We start from the raw sequence: 25,035 nt of genomic DNA, 5'->3' as shown, positions 1-25,035 counted from the left end.
ACATACACTATGTCCAAATGTTTGTGGACACCCCTTCTAATGAATGCATTTAGCTACTTTAAGTAGCACCTTTTCTGACACAGATGTGCAAATGCACACATACACACAGCTTGTCTAGTAACTGTAAAGAACAAGTGGCAATAGAATAGGACTCTCTGAAGCAGATCAACATGAACCTATCGGCACCATGCCTAATGCCTGGTGTGGGCTATAAAGGGGTGTGTACTGGAATGGTGCTCCATCCAGTACGTTTGGGATGAGTTGGAGATGAGGTGGGGTGGTGATAAAATAACGCTAACGCTCTCTTTGCTACCGAATCCTCACAGCAATGCTCCGACAAGTCTAGAAAGCCTTCTTCCCTGGACAGTAGAGACACTTACTTTAACAAAAGCAGCATAAACTCTTCTTAATTCTCTTGATTCCATTAGGAAAAATGAATATGCAGGTGTCCCAATACTTTTGTCCTTATATTTGATCTCTCTCCCTCATACACACAAACACACCCAGTCACAGACCTTATACAACAGCACCTGCTCTTTCCTGTACTTAATAGCGTCCTTTATTGGAGCAGACTGAGCTGCAAACACTGCATGGCCGTGAGCAAACATCTCTAAATCACTCTGGTCTTTGCGAGAGAAAGGACAGGGGCTCTCTTACTGGGCTCCTGATCCGTTCGGAATGCCATGCCTTCATACCTTTAAACTGCCTTCATTCGTACACCCTCATTCCTCTCTTTCATTCCTTCACATTTTCAATTTTTTTACTCTCTCACTATCGATCAATCGCTACAAACAGGGCCGCCTCATTACTGCGAGCACCTCCACTGCTAACGAGAAGGAAATGATAAACAACAGCATGGAGATGACATTACTGTCGCTTAGGCTGAGCTGCTGTACTCAAACCTTGACCTTGAAGCTGAATAGCTGGTCTAATTAAGGGCTGTTTATTTGTCTATTGTATATGGTATTGTCTATTGTTCTGATCTGCTGACTTGCATGTTTATTGTGTAGAGTATTATAAAGTGTACTGTCTATATTTATTGCATTTTGAACTGCATTAGCATTAGTGGTTCCGAATGCGCTCTTGTATATATAAAGGTATAAAGCCCCCCAGCATTGAGCTGTGGAGCAGTGGAAGAACTGTGTTCTCTGGAATGATGGATGGTGGTGCTCCATCCAATACTATTGGGATGATTTGGAGAGTTGGAGGTGAGGTGGAGTGGTGATCATCCAACGTCCTGACCTCACTAACCCTCTTGCCACTGATTGCAATCAGGTCCTCACAGCAACGCTCTGAAAAATCTAGTAGAAAGACTTCTTTTTCTGGACAGTAGAGACAGTCACTCCAACAAAAGCAAGAGCAGGATAAGCTATTCTTAATACCCTTGATGTTGGAAGAAACAAATGAGCAGGTGTCCCAATACTTTTGTCCACACGGTTTAGATAATCACAAACATAATCAAAATTGTTGTACTTTACAACCCTGTTACTTTTTTAGTTACTTCTTAACTTCCTTGATGCAGTGTAAGAAATACCCAGGTACTGACCCAGGTATGGGTATTCCTTGAGTACCTGAAACTACCTGTTAACTTGGTCACTAGTATACCAAATATCAAAAGTAAAGGTCAAGGTAAGGTAAAGGTAAATTTTAACTGTGAGCCTAAACTTGCTCATGAGACGTAAGTTTAAACTGAATTATTCTTGCTTATAGTGTTTTTCTCAGACAGACATATGCTTCCTTAAGCATGCTTCAGCAGAGGCTTGTTGGAACGGCAGCCAGAAGGCAGCAGACGAGCAGACTGAGTGAGTCTCTGTAGATGATGTGGCCTTCAGTTCAGGGAAGGTTAATGAACAGAGGACGTTATGGTGAAACTTTCTAAACTTGTTCTTGTGTTCAGAGGCAGATTATTCAGCATATGAAAGTAACACTACAGAGCAACTGAAACAGTGCTATCTCAAGTTTTCAGATGGTGGCAATCAAATAAGCTTTCCGGAGGTTTCTGGAACCAGTAGTTGCTAAGCCTGAATTTAAAGAGTGAAGGCTTGAGCATGAGGCTACAGCAGCACTGACACCATCACTGCAGGGCCATCCACATGTTCAATTCGAGACTTTTTCTTGCTGTTGCTATGCTATTTACATGCAATTACATACTTGTATAATTAATTACATAGCTACCATAGGTTATGGTTTGATGAGCACAGTTATCATCAACAATTGTGCTGATTGCAATCTTAAAAACATTTGATCCAAATGAAGGAAAAAAGGGACACTGGTGACACACAGGTATCCATCGTAGTAGGATGTCATGGCTGGGGGTTTCAAGCAGGCTTAAGTTGTAGGACCATGGCAATGTGTGTGTGTGAGGGTGGAAGTACTTCTTAAACCATGCAGCTACAGTATGTTAATGTACTTTATTACATACACATTTACTAATTTGGCAAAGACCTATATATATAGCCATAATAGCCTATATGACCTATCATCTCCTTTCAGTTCAACCCATAGCTCAATCCTCCTTAAAAAGACCAACAGGACATCCAGTGTCCTCTTTTTTCAAAACAAAAATATGGTCACTATCATTTGGTTCAAATATTTTTAAGATGATGATCAGCACACATTCAACCCTACATATGTACAGCGGCAGTGGTGGCACAGCGGTTAAAGCGCCGGGCTATCAATAACAAGGTTGTGGGTTCGATTCCTGGGCTCAGCAAGCTGCCACTGTGCCCTTGAGCAAGGCCCTTTATCCTGTCTGCTCCCCGGGAGTTGGCTGCCCACCGCTCTGTGTGTGTGTGTGTGTGTGTGTGTGTGTGTGTGTGTGTGTGTGTGTGTACTCACTGGCCCTAGTTCACTAGTGTGTGTGTGTTCACTACCACAGATGGGTAAAATGCGGAGGACACATTTCGCTGTGCAGTGTAAATACTTGCACCTTTACCTTTTTATATATGTATATCTTTTTAACTTTCAATGGAAGTCAATGTAAAAACAATTCGATTGCCAGTTAAGCTCCTATATATGGGCCGCATTGACTGGGGCTTGAATGGACTAACACAGATCACATGCGAGTGTTTTGTTCGATGAAAAAAATACTTGCTCAGCATTTCTTACAGTTTTTGTCAGAACAATAACAAAGCGACAATAAAGCATTTCTCCAATCCCTGCAAGCGTATTGACCTGCCTGCAGAAAAGCAACAGTAACACTAAAGGAGCTCACTGGCACTGTGGATAATCCAAAGACCAGACAAGCAGACGAGTCAGAGCTATAGGGTGCGTTATTCCTCTCCTCTAATCTCTAATGGACAGATTAAATAGCTGGCTGGTTTCTGATTAAATTCTCATTATAGAAAAACAACTGAACGACATAATGAAACAAATTAACCAAATCTTTATTTGGTTTCTTCATTTCCCCCTCCTTTCTCCTGAGGTAAATCCTGCCCTCTGATGCTCACAGGCTATTTTTCACACAGTCGACCATCAGGGGATTATGCGTTTAAAGCTGAAGGTACTACTGCAGGCAGCCAAAACTACGGAATAGCAAGTGTGGTCCATTAAAAGTAATTATATAATTAGATAATAAGGACTAATTATCGAACTAATTAAACACTTAAATTAAGAGAGGTCAAGCCTTGAGGCACAGACAGAACAAGGGCCATTATGAGTAAACATGAGGGTTGGCCTCAGCAGAGAGGGGTACAGGACAAACAGTGAGACAGTGGGAAATGAAGAGAGACATGAGACAGAGAGATGCAAATAGGCAGAGAAGCTGGGACTTCTGGGACTAATAAAAAGCATGTTGTACTTTTTTATGAGTTATTTCTCAACTAGGGGAATCTTAAGGAAAAAGGAAAGGTGTAAATCTAATAACTTGTGCTACAATGTAGTGTTAAGAGTCTCATCCAATGAATCTTATTGGTGTAGCACAGCAAAGTCACCCAAGCCAGGAATTAAAACATGGTGTGGTAGCTCACTGGGAAGTATTGGTGTTACTCACTGCCCCACACTATCCAGCCACACAAGTGTAAAATGCCAACTGCAATGTTTGGTGGAGGAGGGATAATGGTACTAGCTCTAAACTAGAGCTCTACTGAAGGAAGACCCTTTCCTGTTCCAACATGGCGGAGCACCTGTACACAAAGCAAGGTCCCATAACACTGGAAGGAAGCTGTTACTGACATGTACTGATGGCTACATGATGCTTCTTGTTAAACCCAATGATGGTTGAAAACATGGGCATTGTGGTTCCATCCCCTTTCAATTCCATCGAAATGCAGCCAAAATAGTCTGCCATGTTGTCAAATTTGCAGCCAGTCTGTTCAGCAGAGTCCAGAGGCAGGGTCAGAATTGTCTACTCATTTGGTAGACCTGTCCCTATCTCCCAGACCAAGCATGTCTCAGACCTCCTTCATTGAGCAGATTTTTCCCCTGGATTCCCAGTTTGTCCGGTAGGTCTAGTGTTCCAATAGTAAAGTACAGCTCATGTAAATCCCACTACAACTCAGCTACTTCATGGAATGAACAGAAAGGGTCCTGCAGATGGTGCAACTGGTCTTTTTCAGTCAGGACTGTCAATCACTTCATTCCTAAGTGTAACTCTGCCTTGTTACAATAGAGCAGAATAAGGGTTTAAAAACCGATGTCTGGGGGAAAATAGGAAATGGGCCAATATTAACACAAGGAAATTAGCTGTTGGAATTTGACACTGGAGATGGAAAGACAGTTTAGAGGAGAAGCCAGCAGAGGCACAAGACCTGTAGTTGTGGTTCAAAGACAAGATTGGTTCAAAGAGTTTGTCCAAATAACAGAATGCACTTTGCAAAGCCATTATTATAGTAATTAAAAGCAATCAAACCCAAATGGGCAATTAAACCAAGTTTAGCTGAAGGTAATATCCTCTCTTTAAATGCTTTCTACAGACACCTCCAAAGTTTTTAAAAGATCAATACGATAAATTCCTGCAGAAAGCTAGTTAATAATGTTCAAATGCAGTCTCTCCCCGCCCCCTCAACAGCTGAATAACCGAGCTTCAATTGAGTTTCGAGAAGATGGATGTGTAGTGGAAAAAACAGCAGTAACTATGAGCCACTTATGGAGACATAATTTAGCTGAACAAACACACAGAATTCAGAATGCCTGCAGGTGCTCTGCTCTGGGGAAGGAACATACCATGTGTGGTAATGAAGAGAAAGAGAGAGAAGAAACAGAGAACAAGCATAGAAGAGAGTGTGAAAAGAAATTCAACTAAAAAAAGGAAGGCAAAAGTGCTGAGACAAGACAAATGAGAAGATACAGACAAGAGTTTGAACAGAGAAACAAGGTATATAAAAGAGAAAGTACGGTAGAACAGCTTTCTTTACATTTCTCCTCACTGACTTTGTAGGGCTGAACGACTGCTGCTGTGAACGCATGCCACTCTTTGCTGCTACTCTGTACGTCCCAGGAGTCGATTACATTATCACACATTAAATCTACCAACCAAATGCACTCGAGAAAAGACCACAAAGCTCTTTCACAACTTTCACAATCTTTGGTAAGAGAATTACTGAATGGACAACACAGTCATACAACATCCAACACACACACACACCATATGATATGGCACATGGCCTGGGGCGAGCCACGCCACTTTGCCATCAGCAGCTGGACTCAGAGAGAGCACAATTTGCCAGCCATGCTCTCTTCAGGGGAGTAGATGGCGCACCTCCCAATTACCACTCTTAAAGCCTCCGTTGGCTACTGCGGTGCAGCTGGGGACTCTGCGCTTTCTTCTGAGCGAATCAGCTGCCTTTTTTGTCATTTTCAATAATTCGCTGCTTGTCTCCAAGGCTTCCTATGGACCTTGGTCCCTCTTGATGTCATGATGAAGACCAGTTGGGGCCCTGATGCTTGATTGAACAGGTAAAAGTAGGCAGAAAGTGTCCTGTATAAGGGTAGCCTTTTAATAGGCACCCATAAACAAATGAATAAGAAATCATTAAAAAACTGACTGTGTGTTTTGTTGATTTGCTATTATGTCTAAACAAGTAGATGCTCGCCAATGGACTAATGTTCTTAGTAGGCTAAGGATAGTCATAACATCACCACCTGCCTAATATTGAGTACAACAGATCTGTGCATTCGAGGCATGGACTCAAGATCTCTGAAGACCTGTGGTATTTGCCACCAAGACGTTAGCAGCAGATCTTTTAAACCCTGCAAGTTGTGATGTAGGTCCTCCATGGGAATCAATAAGCCTTGGGCGCACATGACGCAGCTGCCAGTTTACTGAATGTGCATCCTTGCACCATGCATCCTTTTGGTAGGTACTGACTACTGCATACCGGGTGTTTTGATCCAGCCGTCTAGTCATCACAGTTGTCAAAGTGACTCAGATCCTTATGATGACTTTTTTTCCTGTTAATAACACATATATCACATATATCCATCCCTCAACAGATGCCACAGTAGATGAAGATGGTAGGATGCCTTACAGGTCCCCTTACTCTAGAGGTCCTAGTGCAGTAATTGTCCTGCCTGAATTTTGTCAGTGGTTTTGTCACAGGTTGTAATTTTGCTAAATTTCCAGATTCACAAACACACCAAAGGTTAAATGAACCGAAAATGTCGTATTAATTAATTGTATTTCTGGTCCTTTTGGTGGCAAAGCAAACCGCAGAGGCACATGTGGCACATTGGGGCGTAGCCTCCCAGTTAAGGAAAGGCTGGCAAGTCCTTCAGTCAGCAGGAAAGCTTTCATCTCTGACTCAGCCTAGCACTTGCTCTGAGTTTAAAGGGGTAGAAAAGAAGGGAGCATGTTAACTAATGCCATTTCTCCATCTAGCAACACTTTCATGTGTTGCTTTGAACCACAGCAACGAGCTCTGAGAATCGTCAAAGTAGGGTGCAAGCCTTCAACTCTCCTCAAAAAATTATGAAACAGCAAGCACCAGCAGAGGACACTGGGGTGGCATGGGGTGGATGCAGTAAAGCATGGACAGGTTCATCCAGAACAGAATGAAAAAAAGGGCTCACCTTGTTTGCGGACATCCTCCACAGCTACAATGAGCTCCTCCTTCAGGTCCTGGCTGTCCTTGGCAATCTGCTCGCCCTTTTCCAGAAAGTTCTGCGTGGCCTGTTCCACAGACAGGGCCAGAACGTGGGCCTTCTTGGAGCGGCCCTTCTTCTTACTGGAAGGACCTTTGTTGCTGGTGTTCACCAGAGTGGTCACCTATGGTGGAGAAGAGACAATTCATAGCTGAAGGTTAATGGAAAGGCTTGGGCGTCATAGCTAGTTGAGCAATTACACACATGATGAAGTGTGTTAGTGCAAAAAAATCATGGCTGTGCTTTGGTTGTAGGTCCGTAGATCATTACTCACAATAACACAACCTCAAGTTCTACTGCTTCTATGCAACATTTTCCCCTACAAAATTCAAAAATCAGTCACCTTCATCTCAGCCTTTTCAATTGTTGTCAACGTATCAGTATCATATATATACACATACACCTTCAGCCGCCACCACCAACCCACCCCCTCCTTCTTCTCTGTTCTCTTCAGCCTGGGGGGGTCCAGCTCCACACTTCCACCTGTAGCCGCCCAGCCCAAAGTCCTACCCCCTCCGATCCAGCTACACAGACGTTGTCAGAACTCACAAACTGTTGTAGTAAAATGTGATGATGGTTTTCTGCGTCACAGAACTTAATATCATTAAATATCATTAAATATCACAGCGCCACCTGTAGTATAAAGTATGCAAACTTTACTCTGAATGTCATGCCACATTCAACAAGGAAGTATGCTGATCGCTTTCCCGACATAACCACAATGTCTACGTGTCATTTAGCATAGTACCTTATTGACTACCCCATGAAATGTTTAAATCAGCCAAGTAATCAATCAATAAATCTGTATTCTGTAATCAACAAAAAGTTTCAAAGGCACAGACCTAGACACTGCCATCTTCCTACACAAAATTCTGAATCATGAATTTTTGGAGGAGGAACGTCAAGCGTAGCAGCAGAGAGGCACTCTCTCATTTGCATCACATTAAAAAAGACAGCCCAAATCCTATTACATATTCTTTTAAATTTCACGGCCCGTCTCTTGTAGACAAGCTCCTCTACCACAGTTTGCTTAGCAACACTGAACTGAACTACAAAAATGCAAAGTGCACCCTGAAGCGTAACAGACGAGGCAGGAACAGCGAACATGAATGGTCAAAGTGCTGACCTGAGTAGAGGAAAGAGGAAAAGCCTGAGCTTTAGAAGGGCGACTTTAATGACCTTACAGCAAAGAAATCCTTCGGTGTTTGACCATGCTGTACATTTCATCTAGTGTAGTTCAACAATAACAACAACAGCTAAAAGCACTAATTAGCATAAAAAAAGGTGCATTAGCCATTGTGTCCAGTGTTGTCCACTGCTGCATTTTCATCGGATAGAAAGTTCCAATTTCAACAAGCCAAGCAAGCATTTGAACAGCCATGTGGGGGAGGTATTCTCTCCATGAGCCATGCCGAGGTGACTGACAGAAAGAGAGAAAGAAAGCAGTGGAGAAATTCACATGCATCAGAGGAAGTCTGCTCTGGCCTCAGTTTTAAGGGACTGTTATGCAACAGTGGAAAGACCCGCCACACTGGGAGCTGGCAATGGGTAAATTGGAGAAATACTGGGGGGGGGGGGGGGGGGGTCAACATGTACACTATACTCTGCATTTGAAAAAAAGACAAAGCCTGACAATCTGTCCTGCAGCCAAGCTCCAGAATAGCCTCCTCTCCCTCATTCAAACACTGTAGGGACTAATATCTCTGGGCATTGCCATTCAGAGGAGGCGATTACGTTGCTACAATGATGAAAACACACACTGAACAAATGGCTACCTCAGATCTCCAGGCATAGTCCCCTGAGTGTATCTTACAAAGCTGTAACAGCCTCTTTGTTTTCGACACAAGCTAAATTACTAACAGAATAAGCACAGCCAGTAAACCTTAGCTTGCATTAAGAAGGTGTTATTCATGTAAAGTTTCCAGGTCACTTAGGTCATCTCCCAACAACCCGAAAGACAGCAGAAAGTGAGTGGATTCTCATGCAATCAGCTTACCCAAAGCCTGAGGATATATGCTATGGTCTCTTGTGGGATGACGACGGCCCTATTAATCCATAGAAAGCCGACACTCTCCGTAGAGAAAACCTTGCCTTCTATGATGTAGACGTAACGTATGAAAATGTTATGCAATAATGAAAAATGAGTCGAATCAAAGCTTAACTTTGATCTGGACTACAAATATATAGGTCTAGACATTCTTAAAAAGAGCTGTGCACCAAACAAGGCCAAGCAGGAGTTTGAATGGAGAGATAATACTTCTACTATGGTATCAGACACTGAAGTTAGCCTTAATATCACTGGCACTAGCTCCCATCTATGTCCTCTAATACTTTGTGCCAAGTAAGTCAATGCTTCTAAGCTGAGATGACACAGTCAACACCCACATAATTTGCATTATCGAGGTTCATTATATTGACTGAGCTACTTTAGCTGGGTGTTGACAAAAACAGAGATCTCAGATCGCAGACAACCGGGAATACACACGCCTATGTCATCTGCTTGCCACGACTTGACAAATCCAACACTCTGACAGTCATGAGAGTCACTTCAGTATCAAAGTTATGGCCCTGTCATTTGAGGCCATAATCTCATGCATGAAATGGCATTTAGTTTAAAACTCAAAAAGAGTATGGCAAGTGTAACTATCAAGTACTACAATGCTCAACATGGTCCATGTTGTTATTTAAGCCCTCGATACACTACATGAGACTGACTAACTGATTATAAAAGAGACTCTCTCACTCTATCTGACTGGTTTCTGCAAATTTTTTGGGTGACAAAAATATAGCAAAAAATTATTTAATAATATACACAGCCATATCACAATATTATGACCACCGACATGATAGCGGGAATAACCTCATGGCTTGGATAACACTAACGAAACATCGCAATGGAAGGTGTTCATTATAGAGGTTAAGAAGTCTATGCTCTGTACATTTTCACTACGGCGGCTCTGAAAAACATCCCACAAAGTTAGTGGTTTCCGAGATGCTACCACCCTTCCCCTGGTACCCTGTTATCATGCCCTTTTGGACATCAATCAAATCACATCCTGTGCCCATGATGATTGTTGTACACTCTGCTACAACTGACTGGTGTGCTCGCTTATTTATATGTGCAGCAAACGCTGGCAGTGGGATCTACAACGCTTCAGGCCAGAAGAATCTGATCCTCTAGCACAGTTTTGGACTGTGAATCTGTGAAGCCTAGAGCCAATCAACGAAGACTTGGCAAGACTCATGTTGATCAGTCTTTGAGGCTAATGGTAAATCAGTAAATCAAAAATACTTTTTTTCCATTTTTTTTCATAAACTGCTACATAAAAAAGCAGCTTACCTATAAATAAATAAACTGTTCTATTGACAATTAAATAGTTTAATAAAAGAAAAGCAAATAAAAGTGCGTTGAAAACCACAAGCTTGTTTATATATTTCTTGCAGGATGACAACAAAACAAAAAAAAAAATGAGGAAAACAAAATATATCTAAAATTCAGCAGGGAAACTGTTTTGCCACCAGCATCATTCAAATTTATATGACCATTCTCCAACAAGGCTGGCTCGAGAGAGAATAATACTCAAGACAAATGACAAGCGTCAGAAAGACAAATGGAGCCCAAAAGTTTACAGCTCTGCCCAGGACAGAGCCCAGGAATGCAGGACAAAAGCAGAACGCAATACTTCAGCTCCAGAGTTGTTGAAGCTAATTCAACAGATTTGCATTTTATAATAACAAACCACAAAACAGAGGCGTATGTGACTGAATGTGAATGGATTGGATTTTCTCCACTACTCTGAATTACTAGTTGACAGTCATATCTCTTTGTGTCCAGGCCAATTGATTTCACCATTGCCCCGGAGGCTAATACTGCCAGATCTTGCAACAATGCCCTTCATCATTATCACTGCTTGGTCAATAGTGACTTTACACTTGATTACTTAAGCGATGCAGTTCCATTAGCGTATAGCCATGTCAAATAGCAAGGTGATGGGGGTCAACCACCGCGTCAATGATGTTTGATGAACATTGCTTCTGATGAGAACGAGAATAACCCACTGTGGTTCTAGTAAAAGTACCATATTTAAGTCGAGATGATTAAAATTGGAAGCTGCAAAGAGAGGAGATGTTCTGATGACTATTTTAATGTAACCACTTATTATTATATTAACAAGCATGGTAAAGGGCAGATACCTTCATGAATACACTATGCTATATATATATATGCTATTATATACACTATATAGACAAAAGTATTAGGACACCTGCTCATTTATTGTTTCTTCTGAAATCCCACAGTTCCACTGCTCCACAGCTCAAAGCTGGAGGCTTTCAAACCCCTCTAGTCCAAGCCTAGCATTAGGCATGGTGCCAACAGGTTTATCTGCTCCAGAGAGTCATATTCTACTGGCAATACTTCTCTACAGGGACTAGACTGTTGTGAATTTCCCCACTGTGGGACTAATAAAGGATAATTAGCTACATTATCTTAGACTAGCTATGTAGCTGAATGCATTCATTAGAATGGCGGTGTCCACAAACATTTAGACATATAGTGTGACTATGTCTCTTTTGCCCTTTTGGTCATACATTTATGTTTATCAGAGAGATGAGCCAAATGCGAGTTTCTTAACCATTAAAAAAGTTGGAGAATTTGCAGTTACCAACGGTAAGCTAATTAAATTAATTAATACTATATTTACTGACCATATGGGCTTTCAGATGAGCGGTCTGCCAGTGGCTTTCAATGTTAAGTCACAATCCCGATGCAGATACAGTTTGCAAGGCAAACTCCTTTTTTCTACTTAAAAACAAAATGCAGCGAAGTTTAAACTTGCAGAAATGTCAGAACAGCAACAGTGAGTGGAAATAGCAGATAACAATCATGAAAAGGACCATACATTAAAGTTCTTAAGTCATAAACCCATCGACTGGAGAAAGACTGATGAGAAAGTGTGAAAATCTGATTTCACAACAATGTTAGGAGAAGAGGAATGGAGGTACCAAAAAAAAATACATGGAGGAACCCACGCTTCCCAGAGCTGAGAGACATTTAATTTCATGCCCTTTAAACTAAACCCCTTTTTACAGTGGTTTCAGCACGGTCTCATCTCTCACTGTCAATCCGTAGCTTCTTCTGTCGCATCTCAGGGCTGAAACGGAATGACAAACATCGGCAGCGCTGAAATAAAGTTTATAAAGCAGCTGATGCGTGTCGGACATCGCGTGGTTCTCGTCTTGGTGGAGCCTATACAGAAGAAGTCCCTGCGGCTAGAAGCAGCTCCGCTTGCCTGGTTTGAACCAGGCAACCAACTTCTGACAACTTCATTACGCCTTCGTTACGACCTGTAATGCCATTAAACAGAGCCGTCTTCATCTTCTGAAGAGGTGGACAGGTGAGACCTTTTATAATGGATAAACTGGTCAACAGACTTGGGGTAAGACCGAGCTCCCAGATTCCAAATTCTGTCTTAGTTCCTGGCAGTGCTTGGACCAGATTTTCATAGACCCTTGTGCCAGAAGCTCCATCATACTGTGGGAGGAGGAGGACTCTTAAGCAACCAGAGCCATTCATCTACCAAACAATTCAGTTCTTCACTCGACTCTTAAATATAAAACTGCTAATAAAGGGATTTAGAACAGGTTCATATGACAATCACTCTTGATCTCCTACAGAACATTTTGCTAGTATGGCCCATGCCCTGGGAGGCTGGACGGAGAGGTGCTCTCAGTAGACTTTCAGTTCAAATAAAGCCGTTTTCGAGTTCTTTACTGCAGCAGGCGGCAGATGAACTTATGTCTGCTAGAGTACGCTCTGCAACAACAAATCAGGATTAAGACTGGGCTGATACCCATTCCATTAAAAAATGTCTGGATGGGCTCTGATCTTGATGCCTGGATGGGTCGCCAGATCAGGACAGCCCTAGAAATAACGCATTTGATAATCTCTGTAATAAAAAAAAATCCCGAAAAGAGGTACTAGACATAATCCCCATAGATAAAGAAGGGGCAGTAGCATCAAAAATGGAAGTGGGTCTAATATCCAACCCCATTCCCCAAAAAGGCAACCCCGAGCCCTCGGCATCCATTCAGAAATGACAAATGACTTACCACAGCCTGGAATAAAGAACCTGTCGGAATCCACTGAAGAAACGGCTGCTGGCAATGTACGCCTTAATAGGACTGCACAGCAACAACAAACAAGAATCATAATGCAAAACGCCCCAGTCCATTTTGCGAGAGGATAGAGCAGAGGTAGAGAACAACACAGCAACAACAACAACAACAAATGTCCAGAAATGCAGGCAGGAAGGAGGAGAGGAACAATACGAAGAGTTAGATAAAGGTCAAAAGAGTGTGTTTATCCTCAGAAAGTCTCTATATGAGACTCTATTGCAGCTAATGTGTGTGTTGGTATGTTGGTGTGTTCCCTTGTGTTCGTGCCTGAGGTAATCTCATTCATCATTCACATCATGCACTGTGTTTGCAAAGAGATCCTCCTGAAACACCTTGCACGCAAACCATGTCACCTTTGATCTCCGAGCCTTGTATTGACGGCTCAGGTGGTCTTTGCTGGAGGCTTGAATACAGTGCAACAGACACCATTTCCATTCACAGCGTTTGGTTGATGTTCTTATCCAGAGCAACTTGCATCTGGAATCATGTTACATAGGCAGGACAACGTAACATTTAGTTTGAACATAGTTCAAACATAGTTTGAATAGACAAAGAATTAAAAGATACCTCTAATCTTAGACTCTACTAAACACAAGTTAAGAAGAGGAGGGTCTTCAGTCTGGGTTTGAAGACAGCGAGGGTTGGACTCTGCGGTTCGGACACCCAGGGGAAGCTCGTTCCACCACTTTGGTGCCAGGACAGAAAAAAGCCTGGATGCTTGTCTTCCGTGGATTTTGAGGGATGGCTGGTCGAGCCAACCGTACTCAAAGCTCGAAGGGCTCTTGGTGCAGATCGGCTTTTGACCATTGCCATCAAGTACGGAGGGGCTGGTCTTTCTTGGGTTTTTAGACCAGTCTCAAGGTTTTGAATCTGATGCGGGCAGCTACACCAACCTCAAGAGCCATCAACCCAAGGGAAAGGAATACCAAACAAAAATTTTAAATGATAAGTGAATAATCATGCCGTCATACATGTAAAAAATAATATAGATAATATACATAATATAGATAAATATGTAAATATTTAGATAAATATAGATAAAATACAGATAATCTTAAAAATCTTAATTTGGCATCAACAACTCTAAAAACCTGCAAAATAAATGCCCCATGTATCTGAACAGGATTCAGGATTCCTACCATAAGAAGTAATTATAGCATTACAGTCCATCTCTGCAAAGGAAAAAAAAGTCACTGTCTGCAAGTTGTCATGCAGTTATGTGGCAGGTGTCTCCTCCTCGCAGCAGAAGAGTGTGATGGAACGAGGCGGACAGAGGAAGGAAAGGGAAGCCCTTGGGGAAGGAGGAGAAAAAGAAACAGAGGTGGGCTGGAAACATGTGTGAAAGCTGCTGCAGATGCAGCACTGAAGCCCAATTTGAGAGAAATATCCTCGTGCGCTGAGCCCATAGGCCTAAGGGAAGGGAGGAATCTGACAGTTTGGAGCACCAGCAGCTGGATAAGCATACAGGGAGAGACAGAACTTTGTCAAACTCACTTTAACCTCGCTGCAAACGAGACAAGCCAAACACATGCCTACAGTGGGCTTTTGCAGAGGGAGCTTACTTTAGAAATACCAACGGAAATAGGCAGGACAGCGGATCAAATCTGAGGGTCAAAGATAGCAACGATAGACAGCAAACCCTGATACTCAAACTGTCGTAATGCTAATTAAAACAAAACTGGAAAAAAGAGTTTTTAGCAAGGGATTGAGCACAACATTGATTTATCAGGTACTGTATCTGTGCAGTAACTGTTTATTTACTCATAATACAATAATATTAGACGAATTCTAGGGATGTCCTTTTTAACCATCGATCTGATCCGGGTCTCCCTGCTGACTGATCAGCTGATACCAATTGATATTTATGTTTCAATTAGTGATATAGGAGTTAGGTTCCACAACTTAGGTAAGACATTCTAATCCATGCTAGTAAACAGCAGTAAAGTCATTATTTTTAGTACCAGTTTCTAAAATCAGACTAAATTCTAATCTGATTTACTTTGTTTGGAGCAACTTTTTAAACGACCCTATAGTGTTTAATGTCTTACAGTCCAATCTGACCGACCTTCCTCACCATTCAGCTCCCAGCTGATCATTTGGTATGTGTGCATTATCATTAGCCTCATCGTTGGTTCTGAATGTGCCGTTCAGAGCTGGTTTAGAACCAAAGAAAGGAGTGTGGTTCTCTCGCTGGTAGAACAGAGATTTCCACCAGTCTGGTTACTACCCAGGTGTAATTCACGTTAGATCTTCCCAAATAAAATAAGTATAAATATATAAATAACAGCATGATCAAAAACGGCAGAAATTAGAGCAACAGGAGTAAAGTGTTTAGATCCTCCTCTTTTAACAGATTAACTAACTCTGTGAGCTGTTTGTTGTTGCTGTGTCATGTTTACAGTGAGGCTCTGAGCTAACTCTACACTAAAGTTGTCAATTTCCCTAAATTCTCTGTTCCACCTTTAATAATGCAGCTTTACATTTTGCCATTGAAATTGTACACACTGTAACTGCAGCCCTATTTAAGGTTAATTAAAGAGGTAGCATTAGGAGCCGAATTTAGCTGCTAACTGGTAACTTCATCACACTTATCAGTTTCAATAAAGCTCTGTTTTGTTTTGCTTGCCAAAATAATGTCACAAATGAACTGTGTCTCGAGCAGTTTTCCAAAAAATAAAAAGTTCATCATTACAGCCGCTGAAGATCGGGTTTATTAATTATGCCTGGAGGACACCAGGCGGTACTACAACAAACCTAAGGATCGGCAGTAAATCGAAGCCTTAAAAGCCAATACTCAATCCATCCAAAATGTCCGCGATCCAGAGTCATCCTTACAAAAAGTTGTTTACCTCACTGTATTCATTGTGTTTACTCCAAAGCTCAAATCATGAGAGTCTAGTATTACTTATGGTTCTCATCCAACACCTGATTTGGTAAATGAATGTTAAATCTTGCTTAATGATGTTAAAATCAGGTGAGCTGGTGATGGAATTGAACACGTCCACACTCTGGCTGGGGGAATCCAGGAGACACTCTGATACCCATTGATATCGATATGTCATCTCTAGTAAAAACCCTCTGTCAAATCCTAAACTGCTCCAAATATGTGGACATCACTCCTTTCACACAATAACAGCTCTACATTAAATGAAACTAAACGTCTATAAATTAAGTGACTGGACATTGGAACATTGGAACAACTTGTTGCAACGACTTTCTGGAACCACTGAATTGCATCGCTTTGCTGTTGTGAGCCGCTAACTGTGATAAAACTGTCAACAGAGTATTAACTGCATGCATGTGGTAAGCGACCTTAACTTCCAAATGGGATGCCATAAAGCCTCGGGCCATTATGAACGTATCACTACACACTAATGTTAACCTTTTCCCATAGGCCACGGAGAACTGGACATGTGCTTCATCAAAGAACAAAAGCACTAAATGTGACTCGGGCAATCGCTTCTGTGTGCTGGCCACTGGAGCCTCCAGTCACGGTTAATTCAAATGGCCCAGCAATGCTATCCAATTTTCCAGTGGCGGTTTCCAAAGCCCAGCCACTGACTTAGAGTGGGTCCGACAAGAGGCTGGTGGGGAAGTGGGTGGCTAGCATTTCAGAGCATCTACTGTAAGCTTGCCATGGGCAACATGATGGCACTTCGGTTGAACAGTTCTTTAATTTAACGGGCAACGTGGCTAATAACAAATGAAAGCCAGTAGATGCCAATTAGTGCAGTGTAATTTGCATGCAAATTCGATTTAGGTGAAAGCGTTCCTTTGGGTAAGAACAGCAGAGAGCATCTCATAACTGGTAGATAACCTATGGGATATCTACTGTAGGTACTGTAGATGTAGGCATAATTTTAAGTCAATTTTAAGGTCCTACCAGGTGTTCTTTGGGAGAAGTCACAGAACGAGAAACAATGTCAATGTCTTCAAAGGCTTTTTGCCAAGGTTTTGCCAAAACTCATGTATTACAAAATTATTTGAATGGAGCAAAGAAAGGTTCTACTAGGGCATCTCTCAAAAAAACACTTTGTAGAACCTCTTTTTAAGAGAATAGTATATGAGGGAGCCTTGCAAGAGTGATGCAGAGAAGATCTAGGGAGGGAGGGAGGAAGATTCTCTACTCTCTTATTACCTTATCAGCAGGGCCTCATCACTCTCCTCCTGCCTCACCAGTACGGGCTTGAGAACCCATTCCATGTGGGAAAGAAATGACATTTGCCTGCCTACTTGGAAGGGTCCGTTTTGATTGAAAAGACCACCCTCAAGCCTGAACCTAGGTGATGGTATTCCACTAAAATAATACATACAGTCCTCCACGCTTTGCAGTGCCCTAGGGTGAAGGTCATTCATTCTCCAATATTCATGAAGTGAACGTTGCCCAGCCAAGGGAGGAATGCTCAAATATGAAGAGAATGGTCTTCCTTGCCCGCTTGTGCCAAGTCGCATCACTTCATCAGCGGACGTGCCAATAGGGAGAGCACTGAAGCAATATGCGAGCAGACACAGGCAGGAACACTGCATTGAGATGCCGAAGAGAGCATCTCCACAGTGTAGAAGACTGTCTAGCCTCATGCCATCCGCCCACTCCAACGGAATAACGCGTGCTGCCAGGCTGCGTGAGGAAAAAAAAATATTGTGATGCGAGGGAAAAACACAGCTCCTCTTGAGAGAGGGCTTTAGCAAAGCCTTGTTGCTCATAATGCTTTCGGAAATAAGGCGGTGAATGAGCGTGTAACGGTTCGGGATTAGTCCGCTTTAAAAAATTGCCTCCGCAAGGCTGGCGTATCGCGTCTGACAAGGGAAAAGGCGGCACAGCCGGAAGGTCACCCAGAGCCGCACTCTGACATTTCCATCCTTGCCTGTTCACGCCCACGCTTCTTATTAAAGTTCTGCATGAAGGCGGCCTCGGCTTTTGGCTCGAGCGCTTAGGTAATGACAGCGAAGGGGAAAGAAAGCGAGGGGGGGAAAACGTCTGTAACTACGTCGCTATTAATACAAGCGGCGGCCACTTAAGGCAAAAAACGGGTGCCGGCCAGCGCGTGAGTCAGCACGTCACGCCTGGGCTCCACGGAATTGGTTACGTCTCTGTGTGTGGGCAGGTGTGTGAATGAGGTAGGGGGGCCAAGCATCACCTCCCTGTTAGTCACAGTCACGGGCTTCAAAAGAGCAAGGGCGCTTAGGAGCTTCTCGCTGGTACTTCGCCGTCCTGCTTTCATGTTCAGGGCTTTGGGGTAGGGAGGCTTCTCCCTCCCCTGCCCTCCCCTCTCCACTGCCTCTTGCTGGTTGATTCATTCATATTCAAATAGGCAAGAAGTGACAGGGCCTGAAATAAACAGAGCTAGGAGGAAAAAGAAGGCTACAGGAAGAGGCGTGAAGTAGCGTGCCAGAACAAGAAACGCAGATTGATTCCCTGATCAATCGGACCACCCGGGGGTCCGAGGGTGTGAGTTAATCTTGCTCTGATCGATATATTTCACATCCCAAACACCCACAGCTGTTGTAACCATGATTATACAGAGATTTAAGAAAATTAACCTAAGCGATCCGTCTTAGGACCGCAATCGTGCCACGCCGACGATGAGAAGCCAAGTTTTTCTTCTCAGTTGGGGGGAACATTAAAACTGCCATGGACACACAACAAGACGAGACGAGAACACGCGTCTGCAATGAGACGTGACGAAAAAGCAAGTTAAATTAGCTCTGTGAAAAAAAGATCCCAAAAAATGGAACACACAAACAGTCTCCATTAACATCTCTGCTCTGTGCAATTAGCCAGGGCCGAGGATAGGTCCCTGAGGAACTAATCTGACTTGGTAAAAGTGGAGGGGAAAATAACATGAACACGAACACTGTAAGAAGTGTGAGTGTGTGTAATTCCAAGCCTCTACAGAAGCTTTGGGTTTGGTTTTGATATGACTTCAACAAATGCTAGCTCAAAGTTACAAACACACGACTTGCAGGGTAGCCCCTTTTGTTTCCGGCTCATTAGGGAAGGCTAATGATTATTATGGAAATGTTCTGCTATTTCTTTCTGCTCTTTTTCTTTTATTCACTGCCAGGGAGTGGAATACAAGCCGTATCTCAAAGCCTAATGCTTAAGACTGGTAGGGAGGGAGCGTTACAGATCCAAACCTTTTTAAGCAGGCAGGTAATTACACCTAAGCGCTCAGTGATCCTGACTGAGGACTTTACATGTAAGAGAGTTTTACACAAAGAATCACAGTAGAGCATGTGTCTTAGTGTCTTTATTAGGTTACTGAGGCTTTAGAAACTTGTCCAGATCCATAGAAACTGACCTAAACTCCACCTTAGTCCACATACCACTGTCCTGTTAATCTTTTTATTTCGTAAATTAGAAGGTAAGGAGATTCTTGAGATAGGAGGTCTAATGATCTGCATCTGACTTAGCTCAGAACCTTCCTCATTGATGCCTTTAATAAACCTTACAGTTATCATTTACCTCATTTGGCTGACGTTCTAATCGAGAGTAAATTACACAGGCAGGAGAATGTAGCATTAGGAGTGTTGTTTTTTTGTGGAGCATGGTGTGCTCGACCGGCCAGGGAATCGAACCCTAGTCTGCCATTGGTAAGACAGTGTTGTTAGTGTGCTACACTAAAAAGCTGTGTGCGGGGCTCCGGGTTGTCCAGAAGATCACTGGTTCGAATCCCGGCCATGTTGCTGGCCATCGGCAGCCGTGGCCCAATAAGAGCACAATTGGCCTTGCTCTCTCCAGAATACGTAGATGGCGCTCTCTCCCTACATCACTGTGTGTGTTGGTTACCCGGCAATGTTGCATCTGCGGCAGGTAAAAAATGATCGACTCACTGGTGTCAGGGAATCGTGTGTGATGGGGGAACATTATGTACGGACTGGGTAATTGGCAGTCCAAATTGGGGAGGAAAGGGGTGATAAAATCTGATCAAATTAATTCTTTGAACTCTTACACTCAACAAACTCGTATTTTAACTCATAAATTATACTCTTAGAAATAAAGGTGCTTTGAGTGATACCACAGAATAACCACATTTGGTTCCAGAAAGAACCGTGTTTGTAATAAAAAGATATGCAACTTAAAAAACATCAAGTGTAAGTTCTTTAGACCTTTAAAGGACTCTTTACATTCATACATACAACATGTCTCTTCTACGGCATCACTCAAAGAACCCTCTGAAGTACTTTTACCAGTGTAAAGTATTGCCTGATGCTTATGAGAGAGCGTTAAGGCATGGAGGGAGAAGGTAAACGGGGCCAAGAAGTGTGTCAGGGAGGAGCAGCCTCTGAGACAGAGCTCCAGTGGGTTTTAGCTGCAGTCTAGGCTCCTCCTTGTCTACACTCCAGCCAGAAGTCGGTCGCACATCCAATGCAACATCAGTCCTAAACCCTTATTCTGTGTTTGGCTCCCTGAGGTAACCTGCAACATCATGCACTTCAGAGGACAAGAAGATATACTGAGACAGACAAACAGAGAGCGAGGAAGACATCAGAGCATTAGGCTGGAGAAACTGAGCAACTCCAAGCGATTCCGACAAAGGCAGAGCGAGAGAAGAACAAGAAACAATAGCACAGGCTGAGGGTGAAAAGGCTACATTTCCTGTGTTATCAATCCAAGCTGTGCTCTGCAAACCAACAAACAGCCTAAATATATGACTCATGGGAGAACAGAGAGGAGGGGTGTAATTAGGATAGAAGGCAAGCACTCAATCAGACAGGTTCTTGTTCAATCAAACAGAGAAAATCTTCCTCTAAAGAACGAAAGCACTCTGCCGAAGCCTGCGGAAGCTTCACGACATCGGTGAGGAGTGTGAGGCAACCATGGTGACCTTTATTTTACATTTAGCCGCCTGCCATCAGTGGAACGATCCGTCTGAGCAAATGATCCGACAACATACAGAGCCTGAGCCAGGCCCAGGAGACATGAGTTGGCACCCTGTCTCTGTAGAGCATGTTCTCAGCTGCCACAACACACCCCGAGAGGCAGATGACGCAGCAGATCGCACAAACAAAAGCATGTGGATCCAGACGTTCATATTCACACGTAAATACACAAAGAATGTCAGCCAACAATATATATATATAGTCAACAATTCTGCATGTACAACCTTCTTTCTGAAGGCCTCAGAGAGCTTTTTGGAGCCGGCCATGGTGATCATCACCAGTCACTGAAGGTGTAAAACAAGCTTCCCAAACAATTATGTACTAATATTAGGTTGGATTAGTAGATCCGTTTGAAAAGCTCCAAAGTCCTTGAGTTGCATTAACTGTGCAAAATGTTGACATCCAAAATTTTAAAGCAGCAAAATGCATCGTACCCACAAGACATTAAAAAAGCCAGCGACGACATCAGTAAGTCAAAAATAAGGAGCATCCATACATAATGAATAGACCTAAATAGGTCACAAGAAGCCTGCCTGCCTCGTCAAACTTCGGAGGGGCCGTGTTGGTTGCTGAAACTCAACTGTCACTTCAAATTAGAGGGGGCGGGGAAAAGCCTCTCTTCTTTTTCAGGGTGTTGTCGTTTCATTTCCGGAGCTGAAAAGAGGCAAGGTTAAAGTAGCGGAGCTTCAATGCCACGGGCGCGAGCTGAGAAATAACGGGACGTGTGAGAGTTTGGGGCGAGGTTGGGTTGGTTCATGAACAGCTGGGTCTCCGATTCAGCTGTTAAAAGAGCTCCTTCCCACCGGCTCTTTGCTCTGCTTTCTAGAGAAATGTGAAGGACACTCCATTTGCTAGCCTTTACTAGCCTTAAAGAAAAACTCTACTGGCCATAAACCCACTGTTCATCCCTACAGAAGTATCAAGAAGCAACTGCTACAAACTGCTTACATTAAAGGGTACTGCGAGTACTAATTACAGCTGGAATGAAGGAGTTTCTAAAGTGCATTTATTGTGTATTTTTATGCTGAAGTAAGCAGCCACCTCCTCTCCTGCTGTACCTACACAGATGATGCAGTTGGCTGTTGTTCTCCTGTGTCTGCTTAATTTTATTTACCATTAACCCTAGGTAGCTTAGTGGCACAATTTACTTAATTTATGCTGAAGCGTGGATCCAAACTTGCAGACAAGACAAAAAAATATATATTATGTACATCTATATAATATACACCATAACAGTCATAACATGAACTCCACCAGTCTAATACCGAGGAGGTCCTCCTTGTACCACCACAAAAGGTCTGGCCATTACAGGCATGCACTCCTCTGAAGGTCCTGTAAGTTGTGAGGTTGGGCCACCATGGATTGCATTAATGAGCCTTAGGTGTATATGACCCTGTAGCTGGCTTACAGGTGGTTCCTTTCTTGGAGCACCTTTGGGAGATACTGACCACTGCATACCGGGAACAACCCACAAGACCTGCCTGATGTTTTGGAGATGTTCTGACCCAGTCGTCCAGCCATCACAGTTTGGTCCATTGTCCTGCTTTTAACACATTATCTTTAAGAACTGCCTAATATGTACATCCCCCATTTAATGTTGCCACTGTAACAAGATAATCAGTGCTATTCTGCTATTCTGACATTCTGATGTCAGTGGTGTTAATGTTATGGCAGATTGCTGTATATTAAATATACTATACAAGCAAAACATGTATAAAAGGATCAGGCAACACAACGTATCACACAACTGAATTGACTAATTTAATCTAATTTAATTGACAAGGTCCATTTTTATGAATTCTCGTTTAAGCCATCAAGTGTACTCGGGACAGTCCTACACCTGTTTGTTACTTTTTTCTTAAATATTCCCCCAAATTTACAGTGTCAGTTCCATCAAATGCTGCTACAAAGATGGAAGGTTGAAGGCTTGCCAATTCGTCCTCGCAGCTGCACAAAGTACCACTACATCTTTTCAAACTGCTGCTATCGCAGCGTCATTTGACAGCTCAGTGCACTTGGAGCAGAACACTAATTGCCAATCCCATTACATAAGCTAAAAGACACTAGCTAGACTGGCTAACATTGTGCTGAGTAGAAGAAGAGAAAAAGCATGTCCAATTATGCTCTCTCCGACTCCTAGCCACAGATGGCTGTGGCATCACCAGGGGTTTGGCAGCAACAGAAATATGAAACTTTTGAAGGAAAAGAAACTCTTGGAGAAATTCAACTTTGGAGTGCCCTTGAACATCGTCAAGTGTGAACATCAAGCGATTCCCCTTCTACAGCTTCTGAAGCATTCCTTGAATAGATGAATGTCCTGTCCCACACCACTGATTTCTCAAGAAACTATGTACATCTGATTATTATTGTTTTTTAAATGTTTTATTTTGTGAGGCAGTCACAACAACAAACCCACACATATTTATCATCTGGGCCAACTGCCTCTCTTTTCAATACACTTTTAACATCCGTCAACCATATACACTGTGTTAGGGAGCAATGTAAAAAAAAGAAATATATAAAAATATAAATAAATTCCTACAAATTAAACTGTATAACAACTTATAAAACCAATTAGTTCTACAAGATAAGCAACATTTACGGCAGCACAGTAGCACAAACAATCTGTGGTGATTAATCATTGGGTTTTTCTACAAAATGTGGTCATTAGAAACCCATTTCAACCAAGACTTAACAAATCTATTCATTTGTCAGCAGAGTGATACATCTGAACTATTATGTCCCTAAACATTACTAAGATTATCATTACATTACATTTCATCATATGGCTTTGCATTTGTAGTCATCAACACTCCGGTTCTTTTACACATTGAGTCGTAATACAATAACAAAAAATATTAAAGTCTATAAACATTTAAAACTATAAATATCCTGATCCAGTTGCTCTGGATCTGATTTGAGTAACTTAATCAGCCCATAACAATCCGATCCAAGCCAGTCCGATCTAATATTGTTCCGAACTAGGCTTCTATAAATAATACAACCACACAGTTTAGATAAGATGTGCTGCTAATTAATACTGAAGTAAAATCTTGTAATTTTAGTGAAGAGTTTATGTAATTTGACATTCTGGGCTGTCGGTAAAACAGGCTGTTTTTATAATATTTGCATTTCTAGCCATAATTAGCTTAAAAAAGCAAAGATGTGTCAAGAGTGTATTTCCACACTTGGTTCAGCCTGCTTGGGCACAAATGTCAGACAACAGACAAACATCTAAAGTGGCTTAAAAAAAATTAATGCTCCAGAACCACATTATGTTTTCAATGTCCTCTATAAAACAGTTCCACACTGCAGACTCTACCCTGTTCTGTTATCCTCTGATAATGCTTTTCAATGTTGTGGGCTTTAAATAATGTCTAATAATGACATGTAGACGATGTCAGAGAGTGATCTGCTAGAACACAGCGGTAAAAACAAAGGATCGAAACTGAATCTAGATTAAAATAGCCCATACCTGATCCATGGATCAGCCTGGATCACACCGGGGCGTCCCTAATTAAAAGAAATGAAAGTTTCTTTCTACCACTATATGAAGAATGATGTGACCCAGTAATCCACATCAGTACACATTTATAGGCCAGGGCTCACATTACTCATGCATTCTGGGTTCAACCAGAGAATTTGAACTGTCCATAACACTCGAGCCTGGCCTCGTTACACACTGGTAAGATTGGCTTGGCCAGAAACATATCCTTAATCACATCTCTGATGAGCTCAGCAATGATTATGATAAGGAAGAAGCAGTTCTGCCAAGGCAAACAAGCCTGTGTGTTCATGGTTGGGAATAAGTTGAATATTTATCAAGCACAAGGCCTCGCCTTTGTAGAGATGGATAATGTGCGTTATATAGAATACCTAAGTGAAGACTCCAGG

The 25,035-nt window shown here is 42.4% G+C and overlaps 1 protein-coding gene across 1 annotated transcript in view; it reads right to left on the bottom strand.

Annotated features, from left to right (window-relative positions):
- Positions 1-25,035, bottom strand: part of ctnna2 (catenin (cadherin-associated protein), alpha 2) — a 566,064-nt gene that overhangs the window by 463,411 nt on the left and 77,618 nt on the right. The window contains exon 3 of the mRNA XM_072669925.1: positions 7,009-7,204. Within this exon, the coding sequence (XP_072526026.1) occupies positions 7,009-7,204 (196 nt within the window). The remainder of the gene's footprint in view (positions 1-7,008; positions 7,205-25,035) is intronic.

This window comes from Salminus brasiliensis, chromosome 24, assembly GCF_030463535.1.
Source record: "Salminus brasiliensis chromosome 24, fSalBra1.hap2, whole genome shotgun sequence".
NCBI lineage: Eukaryota > Metazoa > Chordata > Actinopteri > Characiformes > Bryconidae > Salminus > Salminus brasiliensis.
This window is presented reverse-complemented; position numbering and strand designations above follow the sequence as displayed.